The sequence below is a fragment of the Pseudopodoces humilis genome, chromosome 1, assembly GCF_049639895.1.
Source record: "Pseudopodoces humilis isolate 2021_Gansu_Grassland_sample_001 chromosome 1, ASM4963989v1, whole genome shotgun sequence".
In the NCBI taxonomy this organism is placed as follows: domain Eukaryota; kingdom Metazoa; phylum Chordata; class Aves; order Passeriformes; family Paridae; genus Pseudopodoces; species Pseudopodoces humilis.
In genome coordinates, this window is record NC_142200.1 from 125,009,552 (window position 1) to 125,036,298 (window position 26,747).

A 26,747-nucleotide genomic window follows, 5' to 3' on the forward strand; every position below is an offset into this window, starting at 1 on the left:
TATAGCTGTCAAAATATTAAAGCACAGAAAAAAGCACAAAGAAGCCAAATAACCTCTCTACCAAGTGAAATGTGGTGTTAAAACTGCCATGAATTAGTCTTAGACTCACCAGTCTTCTAATGTATAAAATTTACTTTCCTCTTTGCTGGAAGAAAATAAACATTTGGGTCTAGTAATTGTGAGGTTCTAATATGACAGTGTTTTTAGGGAAGTACTGAGTTCTGCCTTTTGTGATGTTGATGTCAGAATTTAAAAACTCCTGGGTTTGTATCATGGGTGTTACATTCATGATTTTTAGAGAAATTTGAAAACAGATGGATAATATTAATTACCATACCATGAATAGTATCAGGAACATGTGTGAATGTATTTTCCCAGTGGATATTAATAGAGGAAAAAATAAAAGGGCTCACATTTTATTAAGTGCCTTAATAATTATGTACACATCTAGAAAGATAACTAAGAGGCTGATTTTTATATGCTTTGATTTGCCTTTTTTCCACTGTTTGAGGTACTCCGGAAAGCTGGGGAAACAATGTGCAATTTATAAATTGATTTAATTTATATTAATTTTTAATGGTATTTTTTTATATTTCTTTGATAATTTGAGAAATTTTAACAAATTGTTCTTCAGATTCGGAAATTCTTTGAATTGCACTGTGGCATATGTTGCACTCTTGCTTATGCTATTAGAAAATAAAAAAATTGGTCAAAGAGTTAAATAATTTGTAGGCATATTTGATAATTCATTATATTCCTCTGAATCACAGGTGTTATGTTTTATAATGTTGAGAATCCTTTCTGTTTTTATCTCTCTTCTGTATCCTGAATCCATTTTCTTTGATGCAGACACTGCCTTGCATGTTCTTTTCAGCCTCTGAAAGAGGAGCCAAGAAAGACAAAAGCATTAAATAGAGATGGCAGTCAAGGTGATCCATAGCACTCCTGCAGGGGAAAATTTGCTGGCAAACAGAGCAGGCAGCAAGTCATACAGCACCCAGGGAGTCCTGCCACGGCTGGGAAAGACGCAAAAATGAAGCTTTTGTCTATCAGTGCTCTTCTACAGTGTTGGCACTCCCAGTAGTATAAATTATAGAATCTGTCTGTCCAAATGCAGCCAGCATGTGGTGTTGGCAGCATATCAGACTCTGTATTTAAGAGGGAAAAGAAAGTTACCAGTAATTTATCTAAAATTACAGCATTTTTCTGTATTACTTTTTGCCAGTGTGATAGGCAAGGTGGCTCTATCAGTGAGACTCTTCCCTGTTTAGACTTTCGCAATTAGCTACTGCCTGTGATATAAATATTTGTTGCAGCAGTGGTGGTTTTTCCTTTGTTTAAAGCAGATACAGATAATACAGGTATACTGTACCAACTTACAGACCTCCTCATCATATTTGAATTCAGCCAAGCGGATCTGCAAGTGATTTTGGCAAAGCTCTGAGGCTGCTGTATTCTTAGTGACCTGCTGTTCATCCGGCTCTTTGACCAGCTCCACTGTCAGTGGCTGCAGTTTGCATTCAGTGTCATTTTCTGAGTCCTTCAAATACTTCTTGATCTGTGTCTTTTTGACCTCTCTTGAGATTTACTTCTTAGGCTTGAACTCTATCTTGTAATACTTGTGTCCTTCTGACTCAGCCCTGTATCCCCCAGTTAACCTTTTTTGCCCTCTTGACAACACTTTCATGATACAAAGAAATTTGAGGTCTCCAATATTAGGTAAGGTTAGCTTGTTTCTGAACTTAGAAAGAGTAGATTTTTTGCTAATCAGTCTCACAATAGTCCCATTAAATACAATCCTCTCAAAATACTGAAAACTAAGCTGCTCATTGTCTCATTCAGTCTGAGTCTCTCTCCCTGGCATTAAACTGTTAATGCTACTTACAGGCACCAAACCAGTAACATAAAATGGGTCAAAACCAGTTCTCATGGAAAGTACAGCAAAATTCAGTTGAAATCTGTGCAACCCTCATTTGTTAAAAATGCAATGGCTTGCTCAATGCTTTAAGATGTGTTTGGAGTTTAATGTATGAGGATAGTTGGGGGATTATTTTGTCTTTCTTTGTATTTGTATGAGGAGGAGAGCTCAAGGGATTTTCACATAGCCTTATTTGTCCTGGATCAAAGTTCAAAGTAAGTTCTTTTTAAAACAGAGATAATTTTAATACCTGAAACAATATTAAAATTTGCTATATTAAATATACTATATTAAATATAATAATAGCTTACTTTGTTCTCAGCTGCAAAACTGTCAGTGCTTTAGTGAGGGTTTAGTTTTCAGTTTTTGACTCCATTGTGATAAGTCCCTGAAATTTCAGAAAAAACTTGCAGGAACAGTTAATTCACTTATGTTCCTGCTCTCTAAAAAAAAAAATAAATGTTAATCCATCAGAAGCTTAGAGGGAATCTTAATATTGTATTTTACAGTAATCTCTTTAGAAGACAAAGAATTACAAATGACATTTTAAACTCACTAAGACTTCAGTGGCAACTCCCAGAACAAAAAGTTGCAAGTTTCCAATTTATTTCTGTAACTGCCATTTGTAAAACACTGATTAAATAAAGAGTGTATAAACTATAGTATTTTCATGAAACAAGTTCAGCTCACTACAGGAAAAGTATGATTCATTCATCCAAGTATGTTTAGAACAAATCCAAAGGAAAGCTATTTTGCATTCACAGCAGTAGCCTTTTTTTTCCCAGTGTGAGATGGTTTGAGTGCCCATGCATCCCATTGGCAAGGCGTGTCTGGATCAGCACACAGCAGGGACAGCAGTGTCTGTGTGAAGACTGCTTCGGTGGAGAGAACCTAAAGAATATTCATAAAGGCCAAATTAAAATATTATATGAAGACTTGATTAGGCTTGACAGGTTTCCTAAAGACATTCTTGTTGTTACTAGTGCTTACCATCAGCTGAAGATTTGTGAAAGGGCAGCCACCCCCCACCTCCTGCAGCTTTTAAGCAATGATGGGTGAGATTCTACACTGTGTTCTGCTGATCTTTTTCATTCTGAGTTGCATATGTATGCTGCATTAGTTTCTGTGAAGTTAATTTTATCCCAAAATGTCCTATTTACAAATACAGTGGTAAATGTACCCTTAATGATTACATGATATAAAAAAAAAACATAGCACAGGTAACCTGCATGTGATTTTCTCATATTTCTGAGAATCATTCAAAACTTAGCATTACAGGATTAGCAATACTTTATGATTAATTTCTTTTATTTTTTGGAAAAGTCACAAAGCCCCTTTACTCAGTTCAAAGGCATTTATTTTGCTGTTTTCCTGTGATTAATTTCAAAAGACAACCATGTCTCACCTTGAAGCTTGCAATGTTTTTGGGGCCAGTTAATTTAGAAGGGAAATATTGTAGGCTCTTGAAAAGTGGGAGAGAGATGGGCAGTTGTAAGGAAAATTGGAGAGAAACTTCTCCCTCTCTTTTTGTGACTTCCCCACACATGTGCATAGCTACAGCATTCCTCAATGGGTGCTTGAGGTTGACTACAGTGGCTTGTGGGTACAGGGAAATGTGGGTAACTTAAATGAAGATTTCAAAGTGCACAATTGAAAAATAACAGGAATGTTGGTTAATGTGGATAGCAAAAATGGTTTTCAAAAGAAAAAAAATTGCTATTCTTGGTATAATTTTGGTCAAAGCAAGTTTGGTCAGGTGTGGAAGCACTTTAGTTTTTGAGGAAGCTCATTTAGGACAAAGCCTAAACACATCCTTGCCCCAAAGCTGTGGCTCCCCTTTAGACCCTGTCATAATAAAGGGCTGTGCCGTAGAGTGAAAATTTAAGCTTTTTGTGTACTTGCAATCTTTTTCACTAAGTGGGGGTATTTTGTCTTTAAACTTAGAAAATAGCTTAATGTAGATAAGAGGGAGGGTCAGATGCATCACTAAGGGCTTTGTGTCGACATGCACACAAACACAGAATTACAGTCTGCTCAAAGGGTCATGTAAATGTGGTTTGTTCTGGTACTCGCCTGTAATGATTTATTGTAATGTTTGAAATGTTTTACTACTTCACAGGACTAGCAGAATAATGCAATTTACTACATGAGTCTGTACATCTCATCACTGTTTTGTATTCACTTCTAAAAACAACGTATTTATAATCTAATGAAAGAACTTATTTTTGCCCAGTTAGCACAGTAACATAAGAGTTTTTGTTCAAATTTACATTTCCAAAGGCAGTATTTATTGCATCAAGGCTAAAATTTTTATAGTTTTCAGTAGTGTAAACCTGTCTTATAATAATCAGATTGAAGATAGTTTGATGATAAGCATGTTTTTTAGGTACAATGTGACTTTTTTGATTATTGATGAATGGAGATGTGATAGAATCCCAAGCGGGCAAAATTTTCATCTGGGGTACAGTAATGATCTGATCTTTAAAAAGAGGGATTTCTTCATTGAACACACAAAACATACACAAGGTGTACTGACATGGTAAGGTAGAAATTTGTAGTTTGCAAGATGAACAATTTATTTTAAGTATGATTACTTTTTATATCTCTGCTCTAGTTGAAGATTTTTTGCAGTCTTTATTTTTTTTTGAAAAAGCAGGTGTTCAAAGTGATGCTTTGAGGAAATTGTATCTCTCAACTCAGGGTAAATACACCCAAATTAAATACAATGATTATGTCATTTTTGGAAGGCTGGTTGGAGATAAAGTAGCGCAGTCTTGCTGAAATTGAAATGTGTTTATATTTGATATACATTCATTTTTCTGGATGGCTAGATAGACCTTCACAACTATAATTCAAATTTAATTTGCAAAGAAATATGGGGGAGTTTCCATGGGCTGAATCTGCCAGCTGGTATTGCTATTTTCAGCCAGCTAGTGTTCATTCTCAGGGTTTTAGAACTACAAGTGAACTGTTCAGCCACAGTGTTCATTTAAAAAAGAGACACGAACAGAGACTAAATGTATAGTCTATCATCAGCCCATTCCCAAATTGGTGCTGAAGTTAATGTTGGATGAAGAGATGAAAATTGTGTGGAAGCCAATGAGAGTTTCAAAGCTCATGGGAATCAGTAATAAGATGTGGCCATGTATTCCTTCCAGTCATTCAGTAAGAAGATGTTGTAAATAATTAGTATCTGCCATAGTTCATTTCACTTATTCCTGTGCAGTACCAAAATTATGCTATTAACCTGCTTTGAAAATAGCAAAGGCTCAGCCTGGCTTCTTCAACAGCTTTACTCACAGAAATAGTCTTGTACTGGGGTCATTCAGGTGAATGAGGATTGTTTGGCTTGGCCCAAGTTTCTTCATAGGACAGAGCACTTCTCAGTCAGAGAAAATGTCTTCTGCGTGATCAGGTGCCTGCAGATAGACAGGTGTTCTTTGATAAATAGTTGCAGGGTTTTTTTTCTGAATTGCTTATTCTTTTGCTCTTTTTTGGTAAGTCAACTCACAGTGTCTATGGGGGGAGATGTTAAAAAACCTGAAAAATACAGGATTTTTGACTTGTGGATTTTGTGTGTTGAACTGGGCAAATATTACAGATTTTAATAATGGAAAAAGCAACTACGTCATCTTCCAAGGATATAGGCTTTTATTTATTTTTGTTGACATTTATTATAACAACATGTTGCATGTCAAATATTACCATAGACCTTGGAGATTAAAGAAAATGGTAGGAACAAGTTACCCTAGGGACATTCCGATTGGGCACAAGAGGAAACGTTTACAATAATCAGAAGTTGGAATAATCTCTCCAGGGAAGCGATAGATTCCTCCACACTGGACATTGTTAAGATAAAGTTGGACAGGGTGCTAAGCCATCTAGACTGTTCTTTTGCCAAGCAAGTTTGGACCAGATGATCCTTGAGATCCCTTTCCCGTATTCTATGATTCTGTGATTCAATAGCTTCTTTTATTTGGAGAGTTACCAGCTGGTATGTCTCTGTCTTATTCTATTCTATAATAATATCACAGATTGTGTGGAATGAACATTTTTTAACTGGATTTTAATTTTTATTTTAATTATAATAAAGACTAGAAGTGGCCTACTTGAATTTGCTGCTGTTTTTCAAAATGTATCGTGTAGTTGTTCTTATTTTTGTATGCAATATGGAAGGAAGAGAACACAACATTAATGGCATCAAGGTATAAAGTGTAGTGCAGTAGATATGTGAAGAAAAGAATTAAACAGTCCAGGAATTATCCACTTATTCAAGTGGATGAGAGAGTTCCAATTCATGCCTTCAAGGGAAGAGCTTTGGCCCCTACCTTGGCAGAAAAAACTAAGTTGTGGATGTGATTGCTTACTTCATGGTTCTTTAATGTGTTTAATTCATGTGTATGTTCAAGAATTATTCAATATTAAATATTAAGTTTATCTGGCATAAAAAGTGAAATGTATCTGTAATCATAAAAGCAGTAGATGAAGAGTAATCCCGTGCTTGTATTTTCAAAGTTTAAATTTCTCCAAGGATGAGATTCTCAGACATACAGGAAATACTATGAGCTTGCTTTTGCCATATGGCAGAGAAATAACTTAAGGGCGCAATGTTAGCATCTTCTCTTGTTTTCCAGGTCCATGGGGGAGATGCATGGGAGATGAATGCGGTCCAGGAGGCATCCAGACGCGAGCGGTGTGGTGTGCCCACGTGGAGGGCTGGACCACGCTGCCCACGAACTGCAAGCAGCCGGAGCGGCCGGACAACCAGCAGAGCTGTTTCCGTGTCTGCGACTGGCACAAGGAGCTGTACGACTGGCAGATCGGCAGCTGGAACCAGTGCCGGCCCGTCCTCTCCCGCAGCCACGAGAAGCCCCTGGAGTGCCTCAGAGGGGAGGAAGGGATCCAGACAAGGGACATCACCTGTATACAGAAGTCCAACGGGGTTCCAGCTGAAGATGTCATCTGCGAGTACTTTGAGCCGAAGCCGCGGCAGGAGCAGGCGTGCCTCATCCCGTGCCGGCAGGACTGCATCGTGGCCGAATTCTCCCCCTGGTCCGAGTGCTCCAAGACCTGTGGCAATGGGCTTCAGCATCGGACTCGGCACGTGGTGGCTCCCCCGCAGTTCGGTGGGTCAGCTTGTCCTAACCTCACCGAGTTCCAGATGTGCCAGTCCAGCCCGTGCGCTGCTGAGGAAAGCCTCTACAGCCTGAACGTGGGACCATGGAGCCCCTGCTCCGTGCCCCATTCAAGACAAATAAGGCAAGCGAGGAAACGAGGGAAGAACAAAGACAAGGAAAAGGACAGAGAAAAGACAGTTCGAGATCCCGAGGCTCGTGAGTTAATTAAGAAGAAGAGGAATCGCAACAGACAGAATAGGCAGGAGAACAAATACTGGGACATACAAATTGGGTACCAAACAAGGCAGGTCACGTGTACTCACAGAAATGGGAAAACTGCTGCTCTGAGGTAATCGCTATTTATGTTTGCATACTTAAATTTTTATCTGTTTTAAGTAAAACCTACATAAGTGGATTATTTTACATAAGTCTCAAAATGGGGCTCACCTGAACATCCATCATCAAGCTCAAGCGTTTTCTGTGACGTGAAACATGGAAACTGTGCTGGTGATCATACTAAGCATCACATACATGTGTACTGTTAAGCTGTGCTAGTCCCTAGCCTCTGTTTGCTTACATACATTTCCCCAAATGCTTGAAGATATGTGTCAAATATCAGCACTGTTTCTGTGGGTTCACACAGGAGTTTGCTCTCTAACAAGTCACTCATTTTTGAAATGGGTGATGTTACTGCTTTTAAGGCTCTGGGCACAAAGACTAACAAGAAACTGGGCTGAGTCAGACTTTAAGTATAAAACCAGAGAGAAGAATGCATGAGAAAGCAGCAGCTACTCTTTTGGTTTTTTTTAAATAGATGAGCATGAAATATTGTTTGTCCTTCTTAATTCCTGTGGCAAAATTTCTGAAAGGGAGACTGTAAAATCTCTTTGTTTATTTCATGTACCTCCTCTGTTTCTTTCTCATCTGCACCTTTATGCTGTCTGCCCTGATTTTTTTCTGATATTTATTTTTATATCTTGATTTATTTTACTTCTCAAGAGTTCTGTCAATCACTGATGTTTTGATAATTCTTTCCATAGGCTTCTGGATGTGTTTCTAAAACTGTATTACCTTGGATTTGTTTTATCTGGCATTCTCTTACTAGCTCGTGTATTTCTTTCCTATTCCCAGAATGTTTTTATTCAACTCAAAAGTCTTCCAGTCTAGTCTTCCTTTCTCTGATGCAATTCTATTTCCTGCCCTCTAGTTCAATGCCTGATTAATCAATCAATTTTACTTCAACTGTGAAATTACTAGGATATCTTGTTGAATGAGGCTGACAGTCATTGCTGCTATGTTAGTGTTTAGGAACTTCTTTTAAGGTATTTTACTTTAGAGTTTTTGTTGCGCCAGTTAAACATTCTGTCACAGAACATGTAATCACTTCCACCTTTTCCATTAGAAACCAACTAATATAATTTTTTTCAAGTGTTGAAAATATTTTTTTGTAGTATAATTCCATTTAGAAGATGATCCAGCAGTGAAACAGGAAAATGGTAAGTTCCCTGGCTTAAGGGAAGAACTGAAAGGCTTGAGTTGTTGGCTGAAGGAGGGACATATGGGTGAAGATGTGAAAGAAATGCCTATGAGTGTGTAACAACCCATCACAAGGAAGAATGGAACAATCTATTCTCTCTGTATTATGGATGTATTGGAAAAGCAATAATGGGCAAATCACAGCAGTGCTGAATGAGGTTAGGCTTCTCAGTACCGGGAATAGTGAGACCCTGGAGAAAATTGCCTGGGCCTTGTGTGTCACCTCCACCTTCAAAGGTTTGTAAGAAAAGGATAGAAAAATGCAGGTGATGACACACCTGGAGCAGCTCTTGATTAGGGAAGAGGGGCTGATTGCATAGTCTTTTTGCAGTCTCTTCTAGGTCTGGTTTTCTTCAGTTCTTTAGGATTTTGATCCACTCTTGGATGAAGGTCTTCACAAGAAATCTCAAAATCAGCAGCTCAGGCAGTCCCAAGTGTTGGCTGCAGCACAATCTCCTTGTTGGTACAGAACAAATTGCCTTTACTCTCTCCTTTTCCAGCCTCGCATCATGCAGCCCACACTGTGCCTAGCCCAGGAGCATCATTACCTTTTAAATACAAGGAATAATTTATCAGTTGCTATCAGATAGCAGCCAGGCACTCTTTTTGAAAAAGTCTCTAAGTTTTTGAAAGGTTAAGAAAATTACTGACTAAAAGAAAGGGAGAAATGACACAGTCATATCATGAGCCAAAGCTCTGATAAATGGTAAAAGAAAGTAGAAGTATAGTTGGAAGTCAGTGGCATACTTTACTAATCATCTTTACACTCTTGAATTCACTTAGATCACCAGCACTGTCTTAAGTTCAGATACCTCAGTGTCTTGTGCAATTTCAGGCTGGTGCAGGGAAGTGAATGAAACCCTCTTGCCTGAGGCAGTGAAACAATAGATAATACAATGTAGGATCAATTCTTTTACAAGGTGAAAATTATTCAAACGATGCAGTGGGCATTTTTATGTCTAATGAATAAGATTTTGTTTTAATTGCACAAAGGATTTCTAGTAGTCTTCACATCAACTTTAATATAGAATTTTTTTTTCAGTTGACTAGTATAAACAAGAAAATTCAATGAAATGACTCATGTGAGAAATTCTGGTGCTGATGGTGTAGCTTTTAGAGACCAATGCATGACATCTGTATATCCATTTGCATCATTTATGCTGCACCCTTCACTAAGCAATCAAATGATTTATTCTGTGACAGCCATTCCAGAATCTGAAACAATAGAATTATTCTGCCCAGGGTGTCAATGCAGCCAGCTCAAATGATTTTATAATCTCCATCACATGGTAGCTGTGTTACTAAGTAATACAGACAAGTAAGGTGACTGGAAAACCTGCCTTTCTCATGTGAAATGCTCTCCAGTTTAAATAGTCCATTTTCAGTGAGTTTTGACTTTAGCAATCAGAAACAATCAGCCCCCTGGAAGCATGACTGAAAGAAGAATAAAAACCCCCAGGTGAGTAATATTTTTTTGCAGAGATAGCAAAATTGATATATTATAAAAAGGGTTTTAAAAAAGAACAACTTTCAGAAGAGTGATACAGAGAAAATGGTTCTGTAACGCTGTCAGCAAAACTTTAAAAAGGCAAAATTCTCTTGACATATCAGCACACCAGGCATGGTAAAGAGAACTGAAACAAGAAAATCAAAGTTTAATTTATATACTTTATTGCTGAGTGAACAACAGATAGTCTCCCATGAAGGATGAAATATTGGATTTTGTATTGCTTGTTCTGCAATAATGTGTGTGTTACATGGCCTGTGTTTGCTTTATGTTCCACTTAGTCTGAAATTCTGGTGCACTGAAAATATTTGAAAAATAGAAATATTGAAGGAGGAAACAAATTCAATAATTAAAAGTGGCTTATAAAATTGCATCTCTGGATAGCTAACAAAATCTGGGCTGTGCTGCTGTTAGTGTAGAGGGCAATACTTGATTGTCTGAAATGTCTCCTCACTGGTGAAATTGGGGTTTACCAAAGAGAGCTGTTAGACAACAAACAGGCAATATAGAGAAACATAAAATGTATGTAGAAGCTAAATTTTGAGTTGCAAATCTGTTTGTCCTATTACAAGTTGTGATGATTATGCCTCATGTTAAGCTTATAATTTTGTATTGTAGTTTAGACTTTGTTGCTGTTGTGTCTCAAACATTTCATCATCATTTTCTTCCTGGGTAGACTTTTGTGGGAAATTTTTGCAAAAATGTTTGCTGGTTTTTACAAATTATACAAGTCTAAGAAAAGCTTTTTTTTTCTTTTATTTTTTTTTTTTATAAAGTGTTTTTAATTCATATAACCTTTTTAACTGTAATGCTTTCTTGGGACCCTACTAGATTGGAAAATTTGGAAGGACTTGGACACAGCCATTTATAACTGTAAGAACATGGAACAGAACTAGAACATCTTCTTGAACTGTATGTTTCTGTGCTTCAGCAAAGATTTTGAAATCCAGTGACAAAGCACATCATGTTACCCTGAAGCAGCTGGTCCATAAGTGTGGGGACAGCCTGTCACTGCAAAGAGTCACTTAACTCAAATGGCTGGAAACGGGGCTGTAGTTAAAGCAGTTTTTCAAGGGTATAGCTGCTCTTAAAAAAAATAAATCCCAGGAATTTCTGCACTATTTTCTTTCTTTTTTTACATCACTGGGATACGGTTTGTTGTCTTGCTTAGTCTGGGACCAAAAAATCCATGAATGGGCAGAAGAATGGAGGAGACCACATAGGAAACCATCCCCACCAGCTCTGGTTGCAGTCCCCATAAATGGTTGATACTCTCTTGGCAGCACTACTGTGGAAGAGACCTGTATGTGAAAATGAACATTTTTGGTGACCTAAATGACCTGAAGTGAGAATTCAAGAGAAAACACCAGAATTTTATAAATATTTAGAGCTTTTGTTTCTTTGTTAGAATATAACCATATGCAATTACAGTCATGGAACAAAATGAAGGGGCAGAAAAGAATCCTAAATTTAAGACATGCCAACCAATTATTTAGCAGATTGTCTTAGTCTCAATGCATCTTATTGTATGATCATCTTTGATTTGCTTCACCTCTGTTCATCTGAGAAAGTAATAATTTTGTAATTATTTTCATCTTCCTAACTGATTTGTGCATTCATTAAGTAGCTAGAAAACTATATCCACATCTTGTAACAAATTTAACTCTTTTGGAAGCTTTCATAATGATCTCATTGTGGTACTTTACTAATTTTAAGTTATGGAGGGTTTGAGTTTTTATTTATTCCAATACTACAGTTAAGACATGAGAGATGACAGTAGAAGCAAAATTATTGGATTTTCTTGCTGATGTTGGGCATATGTAATGCTCCATTTTTCATCAAAGACATGTATCTGCTTAAAGTAGAGTCATGATATTCACTGCTGGCCACAGGTGTTAAGATGAATATCCAGAAATGAAGGAATTTGGAAGCCCAATAGAGTATTTAGACTGATGAGCGAATAATACTCAAGATATTGTCAGGAAAAACAAGGGGATATTATCTCCTCCTCTAGAATGGCATTTTAGCTTTGATTTCCTTTCCAGGTCCTGAAACCTCTTAACCCAATGCTCCCATTCCAAATCATAAAACAAATGTCTGTGTTCACTTTATGAACTTTCACTCCTATAAATTAAAAACTGTGTGAAGGAGGAAAATAAAAACCAAGCCAAACTGTCATAAGCCTGTTGCTTTATTTATGCCATTGATTTGGAAAGCAGACAAGTCACCCAGAGGAATATGCTGTCAGAAAACAGAAAAGGACTCAGACATATAACACAGCAGTGCAGTTTGTTGGACCCTGTAATGTATCTCTTGCTTAGAAAAAAATCTTAAGAGATTCTCTCTACTTCTCTGAGCCCCTTCCACGAGGCGACAGGCAGAAAGGGGGATGCATGTGAAGGTGGCAGTGGTTAAGGTGCAATAACTTCAAGGAGATGGGCTGCAGAAAGGTGAGGGAAATAGCAGTGTAGAGAGGATGGGTTGTGGAGATGAAGGAGAATAAGCAAGCTTTTTTTTGTCACTGGGGGCCAGGTGAGAGCATGTGTGTCTGCCCCTGCTTTTTATGTTACTGCAAAGGCAGCTCTACAGCTGTTTTTAGAGGAGTCCTCCAGGCTCACCATACTGTGAGGATTTAAAAGCCATGAGTGGTTACAGAGCACCTGTAAATATCAGGAATTTGGATAATGAGCTATATACAGTCATCTTGATTCATTAATTTGGTATTATTTATTGCACATTCTGTTAACAAATGGAGAACAAGGAAGAAGAAGGTAATCTTGGATGAAAACCCTCTTGATAACTAGAAACTACAGGGTTAATTTTCAGGTGCATTGGGATAATAAAAATGTAAACTATTATTAGAGGAACAGGAGGCAAACATATTGCTTTCCTGTGATTTTCCACTGTGCCTTTAGAATTTCCACGAATTTGAAAGTAGAAGCATCCTGTAGTTTTTTAATGTGATTTTGGTGGAGACAGTAATTTCTGTGGATGTGCATAATATTATTCAATGGGTGTTCCTTTCTATTCTAAGTACCTGCTCCATCATTTTACTGAGGCTACTGTTTTGACAGTATCTTGTCAGTATTGCTACACATTTGACATACTATGCCCAAATCTGGATTTAAGATGGAAACGTACACACTGTGCTGAATAATTGAAACAGCAATGAACAATTCCTTTTTCCACACCATATTTTAACTCCTTTCATACAGTGAGCAGTTGTTCTGTCATCTAGATGTATGACATTCATATATTTCTGTGCGAAGCATCAAGATTGGGTACCTTTCTAGTATATAGTTTTTATTCAAATGCAGGTAATTGTCTTCCTTAGCAAAATATAATAGACTATAATGTAATGAGGATTGTACTCCATGTTCTGATAATCTCTTGTGGTAATAAATCCTATGAATGAATAAATTATTTCCTTGAATGAATAACAGTGTTGCATTTTCAGCTTTAGTCTAGTAAGAGATTATGTTGCACAGTGGTAAATTGAATTAGGCACTGTGATCTTTAATGAAGATTCTCCTACACTGTATTTTTCTGCATCTTTTCTGCCTTGCTGTCAGTTAATGTTAATTGACCTCAGTGTGAAAAAATAAATAAGTATTAATCAAGGAGTGATTTTATAAATTTTGGATATTGGTATTATATAGCAATCTGTAAAGAGTCCCGTAGGGAAAAAACTAAAATATATTACTTTTTTAAATTTATTTTGTGTTTTGGTTTTGTTTGTTTCTTTTATGAAACTCCCAAACATAGTCTGGGACTTAGAATGTACTGTTTTTTTCTCAATCAGCTTAATAAATTATGGTATGGGAGCACATGGAATGAGCATCCTCCTGTGACATATTGTCCCTCAAGGTGGAAAGGCACAGGACTCACACCCTGAAGTCAACAACTCCCCAGAACTGCAGGGTTGGCTATTTCAGTGCCTAACTTTCAGCAGTCCCACTGGAAATAAAATGTGTGGCTCACCTCCTAATACTGACCACTTTTTTCCAAATGCTGGACAGTGCAATGGAGCCAGTGATACAGCCAAATCTAAGCATCAGTACAGGGACCCAATCTAAACTAATGCCTAAAACACAACTAATCATAGTAATACAATTTTCAGTAATGTATTTCTTTATAGCTTAATGTTAGTATTGCATATTTTAATTCACAAAGTTTGCCATTTTGTTTATTTTTTTTATTTGCTGATAACCCTGTGAATCTAGCTGTTATTTCAGGTCAAAGTAAATTCTGATAAATGCTATGCAATCAAAATTCCTACTGACAAAGGGAAATTCCTCCCTAAAGCTTTAGTAAGTCATCTCTGTAGATTCTTGCCAAATAACCTGCTCTGCCAGTTTGAGAATTATTTGTAGCATGAGATGTGCGTGTATGTCACTGTATCTTTGGTCTGTGAAAGCACTCTCACTGAACAATTTTGCTTTCTTGTCTCCTCAGACACTCATGGTATCTGCAACAGCCCCACAGCAGCTGTTGTTGACACTTGTTTGGGTATAGTAGCACCCCTTGTTGCTTTGCCCTTATTAGCCGATGTATATTTTCTTGACACAGTAGTTTTATGTAATCCCTATCTTCTCCTGTATTGTAGAAAGCCTGAGTGGTTTTGTTTGTTTCAAAATTGTTTGGCAGAATTAAACTTGTGAAAGGATCATGGGAAAGTAGTCTTGTGAAAAACACTTAGGTGGACAGTATTGGAATTGTAAATGAGTAGAAGTGGTCTCATTGTTTGTGTAATTATAGTGGCCCATTATACCAGGAGGTACTAACAGTTTCTCAGAACAATGTACAAGATGACCAATACTAAACAGTGCAGCTGTATGGAAAATGAATGAGGACTCTGTCATTTTCTACTAGGAAAAAAGCACAGGCACTATTTTTTCACTGACTTCCATAAAGAAACAAGTTGTTTTCAACCATAAATTGAACCACTCAAGAATGACTAGACTTTGCAAATGGCATTTCATGTCTTCAAAGTAGCTCATGGGGGTTGTCTAAGCTCTGGATTTAAATCACACTATTAATATTCCTGCTGTCTACTACCTGCACATTAAACAGATTTTTTTTAAAATCTGATTTTATTTATGAGAAAACACCTTTCTTTTCTTTAGGCCAAATACTTATCTCAATCTCTCTCAAAATCCAGCTATACCTGTGGTCCAAGAACGAATAGGGTTAATTTGATTATTTTACTTCAGAGGTTAATCCATCCAACAAGCTGTATGAACTCTGAGGAGAGCACTGCATGGAAAATAAATAGCTTTTTGCAGCACATCAGGACATTGTGCTTGATTTTTGTATCTGTAACTCCAAAATCCCTTTTACTCATACTCAGTATCTCTTAAGGTTCCATGGTGGTTAAATAAAGAGCAAGGAGAAGATGCTCCACATGCAATATTAAGATCTGGATTTAATTCCAGATAACACAAAGGGTTAATATTCAGCATGAATACTGCTGTGTTTCCTCAGACTTCCTGCCCACGAGTGTGATCATTCAAAATTGCAGTACAAAATTGCACACATGGCTCCTCATATCTCAAATGTTGATTTGACCTGACCTAACCAGATTATTTCTGCGAGGTAGCTCTGTTAAGAGTGTGAGCACCTAGGCTGTGGGTCTGCCCATGGGCCATCACATTTCCCAGCAGTTTGAGCCTGAGCTTTTCTAGGATGTGATGTTAGTGTTGTGGTACAGATTTTACCCCTCCCTTCACTGTAAGGTTACAATTATGAGAAGCAGATGTGGTCTTTGGAACTGTTCCTTATAGTCTCTAGTCTTGTAGCAATTTACTGAGATTTAAGAAAATTCTAAGCAAACTGCTGATATTCTCTCCACTGGGAAAAGTAAAATATGCTTGTGCTCAGCTCCTGCTTTAAATTCTCTTTTTTGCTTTAAGGGTTCTTTGGGATTTGGGCCAATGTTCATGCATGCCTGTAGGTTGTCTTGCAAGGGTGCTACCCAGCCTTGTGGCTTGTTTTAGTGTGATTTACAATTACCATTTTCAAACACAAATTTACTTTCTGACCTTTTCCAAAAGATTCTTCTAGTTTTTGTTTGCCCTTCAGTCAAAAATGGCAGTCTTTTCAAGCCTGCATCTGTGTATTTGTGTATGTGAGTAATATTGGTTTTCAAATGCTAAACTAACATGTAGTTTTGGTGTTCTGCAAGTAATTAGTTATTGTTCCAAGTCTTTCTGCAGACAAGTTTGTTTGGTGAAACGGACTTGTATGTCAGCAGTTCTCATCTTGTGGTGGTAAGGGCTGGAAACCATTTTTCTAATGGTATTCAATGAAGTAATGTTTCATGAGATCATCAAGAATTCAAGAGAAAATCTCATGGTTTGTGATGATGTAGCTGCTTGTGGGAGATGTCTGATGGTGAGCAGGACTTTGCAGCTAGGAAATGGTTAAATTATTAATCTCTGACAGAGCCCACTCTGGGGTTTTGTTGGGTTTTTTTTTAATCTTCCAGGTAGTCCTTGCTCTTCTTCCTTAATGTTTAGATAAAGCTTTTTAAAAACCTGTTAAAGCATTTTGGATTTCCTTAGAATGTTGTCCTTTGATCTGAAACCTTCAGAAGCAGCTATATTTTTATGCTGAACTGCTGAACCTCCTCTTACGATATTCAGGATGTCCTTCTTTGCTTCTTCCAGGCAGATAGCCTACTTTTTGACTGCATCTTCTTCAGTCATCTAAAGTTTTTCATTCATTCATTCATTCATTTGGTCTGTCTTTTTTGTTCAAAACATAATTGGATTATGGGGTTTTGCTTTGGAGAATGCAAGCAGAAGTGCAAAAGGAGGAATGAAGTTCTTTCCCAAAAGGTGGGAAGATAGAACAGGTTTTGACTCCACAGCTCTTCCTGATCTTGAAGGGTATGTGGTATCCCATCACTGCGACATTATTTAGTGAATCAAGAGGAAGAATGCAGTTTTTCCCTAGGTTTTGTGTGTGGTGTCTGACAATATAGATGCCTGTTGAGTGTCTTAATAATGTCTGCTCTGAACTCTGATATGGGGGTGTCTGCTTTCCACACCAGTGGTGAGGGTAGGTCAGTCATGCCAGGGCTGGAGCAACAGGGCAAATCTGTAGGTACACCTAAAAAGAAGCCTAGTGACAGGAACCAAGACCCTGTGGACATAATCCACTACTACATCAAATAGTCAACCAGGTTTAAAATATCACAGTTTACAATTGAAAAAAACTTAAAAATTACATTTAAGTCCTTTCCAGTCAAAGCCCTGTCTTTTGTTCCTTCTGAGTGCCAAGTGTTTATGTTGGCATCAATCTCCTGAACTGTAGCCATGTTATTCATTTCAGAATAATGGAAATCTCTGTATGTAATCAAATGGAAAATCATCTAGAGAAAAAACAAATAGATCAGAATTCTGGGAGAATGAGTACAGTGAATGAAGTAAGGAATAGTAACTGAAAATTTCATTTATGACAATTGAAGCTAAATATTGCTAGTGGGAAAACTGAAGTTGAATGTTGATAATGGTGAAGGAATAGAGGCAAAATAATGAAGACAAAAGTTACTGAAGAGACTATTTAACTTGCATTAACCTTGACAGCTGGGCCCCACTACTTTACATTATAGTCAAAAACAATAAATAGCAGTTCTTGTTAACTATCAGTAGTGAGTAAATGAATTGAATTTATTGTAAAGGACATGTTCTTCACTGTTCAATTTTACATTTAAATTACAAACCTCACATTGTTGCTCCATTATATTTGAGCATGAAAACCAGTGTATCAGGAAAAGTACAAAATCAAACTTCAAAATGATATCTCCTTAATACCTTGTGCTCGTGACTCCTTTGTCCATTAACTTACAGATTTTTGAGATATATACTATATAAATGTACAGATATTTTAGGAGTATCCTCAGCCTGAATATTGAGCAAGCCTTAAATCCAGACCAATTTTAATCTCAAAGCTGCACACAGAATAGAAAGGATATGTAGTTGCAGGATATAACTGTGTTCAAATTAAACAAGACCATGTGAAAGAGGACTCTTGGACCTAATAAAGAGACAGTCAAGGAAAGATCTTATTGAAGTGTCAAAGCTCCAAAATTCCACAGAGAAAGCAAATACAGTTATGCAAGGCCTGAAGTCAGAAAACAAAATTAACTGAGCACTTTTTGTGCAAAAATAACTATCTAGAGTTATTGGTCAGTAAAAAAGGTGTGTAATGCATTGTTTTCTAAGATTATGTACATACCAAAATCTTATGTAGTTTTAGGGTGCATTTATATTAGTCCATGGAAGAGAACACTGTAAACTCTTCACTCCGAAGATTCAGCTTGTGTTCCAGAAGTCTGTAAGCCATGGTTTGGTGGAAAACCAGAGTGTATCTTGGGATAGTGTGACTGAGTACTTGCCATGTTAACATTTTTGCCCTCTATTTTCTACTGCCAAAGCAGGTTTCCAACTGTATGGATTATTAGTTAGTTAATAGTTAGAACCTCCCAGCCATTCTGATGCTCCTCTTCATCTTTTCTCTTTAATTCTTCTTTCTAATTACTAGTCCAGTCTGACAGGGAGGAAACACTAGCAAAAGCAGAAAATGTACAAGTAATGTATGGAGTATGCTCATACAGCAAAGAGTCCTACTGCCTAGTTTAAAACCTTTTTTTTCTATTCATCTTGCATGAATTTAGAGTTCAGTCCTACTGTCATGCATTACCATTACCATTTGGCTTCATGAATGCAATATGCACAGCTTTAGCTATTGCAAGAATTTATCAGAAAAGCCTATTTCTTATCTAGTTGAATTTGTAGAGGAGGAAATTCCAATGGTCGCTTCCATGACTTTTCTACACAACTTAAAAGACAGCTTTTGAGACTGAGATTATAAACACTCATACAGGTCATAGGCATATAAAATCAAGTTTTCCTGATTCTTTAAAGTTGTAAAAGTATTTTTGATTCTCTAGTAGATCTTTAGGATACCTCAGAAATATTTTTTTTTCCTCTTGACTAATCTAATTTTTTCACATCTTATAAAGTTTATTTTTGACTAAAGAGAATTCTTTCAACTGCACAATTTGCTCATTTGTACACAGGTACTGTGTTGTAATTTGCTCCAGGCTTATGTGTCAACCTTTGCTCTCTCCATGTCTTTAGCCTTAATTATCCCATAAATTACTTTGAAATCCCTAGGTGTAACCTTCCTATCTTTAATTCTCAAGTGATATTTAGTTTTTATTTATTGCTGTAGAAGCACAAACAAGGCTGCAGAACGTGAGTAGGCACAAATTCTTGACCACATGTCTTCAGAAGTGGTTGAGCAGTAATTATGTTCTCTTGGTTGTTCTTTGAACCAGCATTGCCTTTTTCTTTACTTCTTTTGTCTAATCTATGTCTTTGAGGTCAAGAATAGGTTTACTGTTGCCTTAATAGCAATAGGGACCATTCATCCCCTGTGATGTTTTGTTTCGTTTGTGATTGCTTTCTCTTTCCATCATGTCATTTAAGTGCTTTAATACCTTAAGCTTCATTTCCCCACTATAACTGTTGTCTGAAATGGTACTTTCTCAAACCACAGCCTTTGTTCAATTTGTGCAATTCCTTCTTCCCTGCCAAAAAACTTGAGGCATTGTCCTTTGAATACATTCACTGGATTGACAGCAGGATGCTGCAGACTTTACTAGTTACCCCTAGGCTGCTGCTTCTTGTATCCAGTCTGCTCTGTTGACTTTTAACAACATTTCTATGTAACTCATGCTTTTCTTTCAGCTTTCCAAGAAATTATCTGGACACACCTATATGGGTTGATAGTGAGGACTTATTTGCGTCCTCCCTACGCTTCTTGAATGGTTAACTTTGCATATAATGTGTATTTAGATGTTAGTCAAGGGCATGGAGATGTTTGGTGCAGAACTTGTTGGGTGGTATCATGAAATGAATGTTAATTGTCTATTTTTATTTTTTGTTGTGTTACTTGCTCATTTACCTTTTATCCTGTGAGAAGATTCACCCCAAGTCTGCATGCCTAAACAAGACACATAAATCCATTAAAAAGTGCAGAGAGCTTTACATGAAAGTAAGCTTTGCTTTCAGTTATTTGTGGAGATAAAATCAGTACCATTAGGTACCAAACACAGAAGAAACTATTTTGTTTAACAAACACACTCCCAGGTTTTGTTTTAGAATCAGTCTGCTTGTTTCTTCTGGTAAAATAAAGTTTGAAATATGTGATCTTTACCTTATTTACTTGTTTAAAGTACAACACATATTCTTCTGCTGCCTACAATATGAAGGAAAATTCCTGATGGTGGCCATTTCCAGTTAGCTCTCACTGTTTCTCTAACTTGCTCAAGGAAAAATAAGTGTTAAAAGAACAAACAGTAGCTAATTTATTAGTGCAGCTCTTTCTAATTGTAATTACCTCTACCCTCCCACAAAATAATATGACAGTATGCATAACAGAAAAGAGATTGTGTAGTGGTGATTTACAGTATCAGTTTCTTGTTGGTGTTTATGCAGTACTGCAAGTGGTGCCTGATTTTAATAAGCAAGTAAGGAAATAAAGAGATAACTCACTTTTCTTCTTGCTTGTCTCCCTAGTAGTACTTATGTTCTGGTTACAAGAGCTTAAGAGCATCCTTGTTTTTTATTTAATTTAAAATTATTTTATTTTACAAGTAAGTATTTGAAGCGAGCCATTTTAAACTCTGTTTTATTTTTGTTAAAGGTCATAAATAAACAGTGGAGTTAGTAACATGGTACAATTCTCTTTGGGTCTTCTTCATGACCACATATGGAAATAATTAGTAACAAACATTAGCCTTTCTCATGTAACACTTCTCCAAAATAAGTTTTGAAACAGATGCAAAGCCCATGGACTATTACACATCATTAGTTAACCTCTTCCCTCCTCACCAAAGCCACTTTGTGGTGGCAATTTTATGCATGTTCCCTGGCAATATGCATCTATAATTAAACTCAGCCCCAGTCACAGTGTGTATGAAGAGATTGGTTTTTTTCTGCCCTCAGAGGTGTCACATTGGATGGGAACTTAGAAGGGGAGGATACTTCATTTGTTCTACACAAGTTTGCAAATACATATTTGCAAATATACCAGTTATTAACAAAATAAGTTATAAGTGACCAAGCATTCAATATATTTGCCATGTTAGAAACCATAAGGAACATATCTTTTCTCCAGTCATTAATATGTGTCTTTGGGGGATTAATGAGCCTATATGTTTTGTCAAAGGTACAGAAATGGATCTATTGATTTTGACAGTACCATAGTCCTGTACCAGATGGGGCTACATGTAGGTGAAAAAGACCATTATTAAAGAACAATTTTCTCAAAAACTCGTGTCTTTCTCCACAAACAGGATGTAGTTTCTGTCCTAAAGCAGAATATAAGTTGACTATCATGTGTTAGGGTTTCCCCATCACCACTACCTTAGGCACAATAAGAACATTAGGAGACTCCTACTGAGTAATCCCCTATGGCCTGTTAAGCCCAGCAGTGTCTCCACCTGATTGTCTCCAGTGGTAGAAGGACATGCAATTTAAAGACCAAAAGTGTGACACTGCAAAAACTCCTTTATCATCTTGGTTTTTGATCCTCCCTTGCTTGAAACATAGTTTCAAGAGAAAAACTAAACCTAAAAATAAAAGTATACCTAAAAATAAGAAGTGAAAAATGTATGTATTTCCTCTATTGTACTTCTATACATGTAGGAAGACTTAGATTTTAAGATATTCATATTCACAGATATGGCAATATTTTGATCACAGATATAGCAATACTGGTCATTTTTTACTACAGAAAATCTTATTTGTTTGGTTTGAGTTGCTTTTGCCAAAAGCCCTTTTGGCCAACTTTTTGGGATCAAATAAACGTGAAGTAAAACTAAACAGCTTTAAAAATATTTACTGATTTTTATGTAACCATTGACATTGCTTTTGCTCTAGGAGTTCATGACTCTCTGTGGATGTGCGTGCTAACAATTGTAACGCTCTCTTATTCCAGCTTCTGCAAACAGGAAAAGCTGCCCATCACATTTCAGTCCTGTGTGATCACGAAGGAGTGCCAGGTGTCAGAGTGGTCAGAATGGACCCCCTGCTCCAAAACCTGCTTTGACATGACAACCCCCAAAGGGAACCGTACAAGATCACGGACCATTAAGCAGCTCCCCGTTGGCAGTGAGAGTGAGTGCCCACAATTAGAAGAAGCAGAGCAGTGTGTTTCTCAAGGAGATGGTGTAGCACCCTGCATTACGTAAGTTGGTTCATTTCAGTTCCCTGCCACTAAAATGAACAATTTCAATTAAGTGTAAGGGCTGATAATGGAATATCAACCAAACCATTATTAAAGAAATAATAGGTAGGACTTTACCTTTTTTCTTTATCCTTGTTTATTCAGTGTTCTTGAAAGCCCAAAGTCTGCAAATAGCTCCCATTGTAGTGTAATCAGTGCCTTCTCTAAATACAGGAACAATAATAAGTATATTTTCATTCATCTAAATTTTTAAAAGACCACATTCGCAGATTCAGGCAAGAGGAAATAAATTAATTGTGTTCATTTGTCAGCAATCTTTTCCCTACATAACGTTTCTCCCAGAATCATTGTTTTCTGAATTTCTTGTCTGTTTGCAAACCAAACGTTGAGCACAGGAAAGGGGTGATAAACATCTTGTTAGCTAACAGACTATTTTAGTGAGACTTGTATTCAGCACAACAATGGCATTACTGAGCCCCAAATGGGAGTAGGAGAGGCTAATTGTGACAGCAAATAAAATTTAGGAGAAATGACAGCAAGCACTTCATGATTCAAGAGATTGCTGTAATCCTTATCTAATCAAAATTAATATTAAAGTCCCAACTGTGTTTTTTCTTTATTAAAATAAGAATAGGGTCTGGAGAAATGTCACTTGATGTTAAGCATCTTTGACTGTGGTCTTTATTTTTCAGTTAAGAGTTGAAATATCATCTTTCTTTATCTCCAGCTGCATTAGGAAGCACTTTGCTTTATTTGGCCTTAAAGTACTTGTTAGGTAGGGAATTCTGTGGCATTTCTTTCAGTTCATAATCCCAACTGGGGTTTTAACTGTGAGTCAAAAATCTTCTTTGCTGTGTATTCACTGATTAGGAAGCTTCAGCTTCTCATCATTCATCAGTACCCAGCAGGGATGCTTCAGTACTGCAGAACAATCTTCCTTTTAACTGTGAAAAAAAGAACTTACTGAAAAGTTTTTCTGTTGTCATAATAAAAAATACAATTATAGTTTCACCTTGATATCCAGAAGAAACTTTTGTGTCTCCTATCAAAGGTAACAGTAAGTTTTTGGGTTTTTTGGTGAGACGGCAGGAGAGGGGGAGAGTTGTGAGGTTTTTCCCTCATTTTCTGGCTCTCGTGTTTCTCAGCATTCACATCTCTTTTGTATTTTGAATCTTGTTTATATAAATTGTCAAGCTCTAAACAAATGCTAAGAGTCACAATCTAGTAAGTTAACTTATCTGAACATGGACTATATGTCTCTCTATAGCTAGCTTTTCTTCCCTCAAATAAAATATTTGTATGTCTAGTATGTTTCAGGAATTGAACGGAAAATATCCTCTTAAAGAGTAATGATTTTAAAAATCAAATAATACAAAAGAAGTTTCCATACTCTTAAAATGCAGGATTTAATGCACCTTTGTGTGCAAGAAATTGTGGTGCTCAGGCCTTGTATGAAATGAATGAGGTTACTGAGGTGTTTCAGCTTGTATAATTTAATACTGGGTAAAATGGCTCCATGATTTCTAAAGACCCAATTAACCAAATTTGATCCAGGTATGGCTGGAGGACCACTGAGTGGACAGAATGCCGTGTCGATCCTCTCCTTAGCCAACAGGACAAGAGGCGAGGAAATCAGACAGCGCTGTGCGGTGGTGGTGTTCAAACCAGGGAGGTGTACTGTGTGCAAGCTAATGAAAATCTCCTCTCCTACTTAAATACCCTCAAGGACAAAGAAGGTAAATTTGATTCAATTGCAATTAAATTTGCGTGAAATCAGAGCATGTCGGCATTCCAGAGCCCTTTCACAGCCATTGTCTTCTGTCATGAGTGCCTCCTTACCTTGTGAGTTACTGCTATTTTTTAATTCAGATGAAAATGCTTAATTGCTGTAGCACAGATTTCATTCTCTATGCTGAAAATGTAGATTCCAAATATAAAATCCTACAAATTACTATTTCTTAATGTCTACTGAAAAATACTGAGCGGGATGCCTTTCCATAAGGAAAGAAGAACATGAGAAGGTAGGTCAGAAGTCCTATATTTATTTCTTCATCTACTCTAGGTTTCTTGTGTATCCTTCATCCGGGTGATGAACTTGTGCTGCTTGATGTGCAGATGGAATATGTAAATTCTGGCATGTAAGCTCAATATAGAAAAATGTAAAAATAGGATTAGATTTCATTCTCAGGAAATTGGTTTTTTTTTTCCTTGATTTGGTCAAGTTTTAAAGTAGCTTTCAAGACTTCAAGCCAATATAGTTTCATGGGTTTATGAGAGATTATTCCTTGTCACTGTTAAAGCCTGTACAACTTCTTAAGAAAAGACACAATAGTTTAGAACACAAAATTCTTTATTATCCAGAAGCTTTAGAATAACACTTGAGTAGTTTACATTACATCTGCTTCTGTATAGTAATGCAGCACTATAGATTCATAAATCAGTGAAATTTAGTTAAATTAATTTAGCTTTTTAATTAAATTTTATCCTCTACCTATTTCATACAAACACACATTATTATTAATAAATAAATAAACACAGCCATGTACTTCAGGAAAAACAACATCAATATGCAAATCCAATGTAATACCACATTTTGCCCAGGGCTGGCCAAACAGCAGACTAGTGAGGTCCCTGCTGTGGTTTAAAGGTACTCTCAAACTTGCCATAGAGGTAGAGTTTGTGGGGAATGTTAATGCCAACATCCATTTCAGCATGACTGCTCAGATCAGTAGGGTGTGACTTGTGAGCTCTGCAGCCCCACATCTGTATTTATTAAAGAAGAAGCTTTCAAGCCTTTGTTTTATGCAAATCAGCTCTGCCCAAGGGCTTTTAGTAAATCGCCTCTGCTGAACAAAGTTTAGACTCCTCTGCCGTAGAGTGAACTACAAAAACCTCCCAGCTAAGGAGAGGTAACAATAAAACCAGTGGCAGCTTACTGTTCAGAATGATGATTAGGATTTTGGTAGGCTCTGAAGTCGCGCCAGATTAGGCGTGTGTGAAATTTACCCTTATCAGACTGTGACAGGAATACATGGAGCCCATCAGGAGGTAATCTCTGCAGGCTCCTGAAAGCTGATTAAAATGTAACTAGTCTTTGGATACATAAACATGAGAACAGTTTTTCAAGAGCTCTAACTGGGGGTGAAGTGGTTCTGAGTTTAAAAAGGAGCTCTGGGCTGTTTCTGCATTAGGGGACAGATTTTCAGAAGAGGTGCTGCTCTGCTCATCCTCCCTCTCAGTCCCCTTATAGAGTAGAAAACAATGAGTAGTTTGAGGATGGGAAAAAGCCAGGGCACACACCCACCAGATTGTGCTGTGGGGAAACGCCTTCAACTCAGTGTAGTTTACTGTTGGTTGTAGCAAATGCTGTCTTGGTAAGGCTGCTTTAAAGACCTCCATTCTCATATACTCATGGTGGCGTTTCCCTGTTATTTCAGAAAGTCAGTCACAGAGCAAGTCGAAGGCTAGTGCTGCACCTCTGCTATCAATCACTTTTGAAATAACAGGTAGGTAAATTAAGGCCTCCAACCTGACCTTCCCATTAAGAGCATGCAAAGGAGGCCATGTCCCTTTTGGGGGACCTTGTTTGCTATATATGTATAATTAACATGTTTATGTAGCTCTGAAATAGTTAAATAGATTTGAACATTCTTAGAAATTTTCAGATCAGTTTGAAAGTGACAGGCCAAAATTCAAACTAATGAAGTCCATGAGCCAGCTGGGATGCTGGAACAGCGGCCTGCTCCACTCCTGAGCCATTTCAGCTAATGACTGCTTTTCCTCTCACTCCTGAGCATTGGGAATTGTTTTGCAGCTTTCATCATAGCTGCTGTTTCCAGTTCCTTCTGTAGATTTAGAACACCATGTTAGGCCTCCGGTACTTCTAAAACTTAGCTGAACCAGAATCCCTCATTCACGTCAGTAGAAAGAAGGAACATTGGTTGTAGTAGTTAAGCAGTAGCAATAAAGTTTCCTGGAGGCCACAGTCATTCTACTATTTACTTGCCATTGACTTAAATTTTTTCATCTCTATTCACCTACTTAACTGGTTTAGTCATAAAGTTTCTCTTACTACATGAGGTGGACTGTTTCATCTTATTCCGAGTACCTTTAAAACCCTTGATGTAGAATAAAGAGGAAGAAAGTTCCTATATGGGCATAAATTTATTCTACATCTGCAAACACACATTTGTTGCCCTATTAAACACAGGGGAACTGCTTACATGCATGGAATTGTGCTGTTTCTCAGAGCATAACGTTCTGAATTACCTAACGTTTTTGATGAGAGAATTCAGCATTATAGAAAATGAGAAGAAAATATGTTATTTAATGGTTGGTCATAATGTGTTTTGGGCTTGGGTTTTCCTTGGGATTTTTGAGTGGGAGTACTTGGGGAAATTTCTTTGTG

General features: G+C 37.2%; 1 protein-coding gene across 1 annotated transcript in view; it reads left to right on the plus strand.

The window, feature by feature from the left end:
* The window catches only part of THSD7A (thrombospondin type 1 domain containing 7A), a 267,635-nt gene that overhangs the window by 143,317 nt on the left and 97,571 nt on the right, over window positions 1-26,747 (plus strand). Inside the window, exons 4-7 of the mRNA XM_088053378.1 lie at window positions 6,553-7,384; window positions 22,091-22,339; window positions 23,894-24,075; window positions 25,777-25,845. Coding sequence (XP_087909504.1) covers window positions 6,553-7,384; window positions 22,091-22,339; window positions 23,894-24,075; window positions 25,777-25,845 — 1,332 coding nt within the window. The remainder of the gene's footprint in view (window positions 1-6,552; window positions 7,385-22,090; window positions 22,340-23,893; window positions 24,076-25,776; window positions 25,846-26,747) is intronic.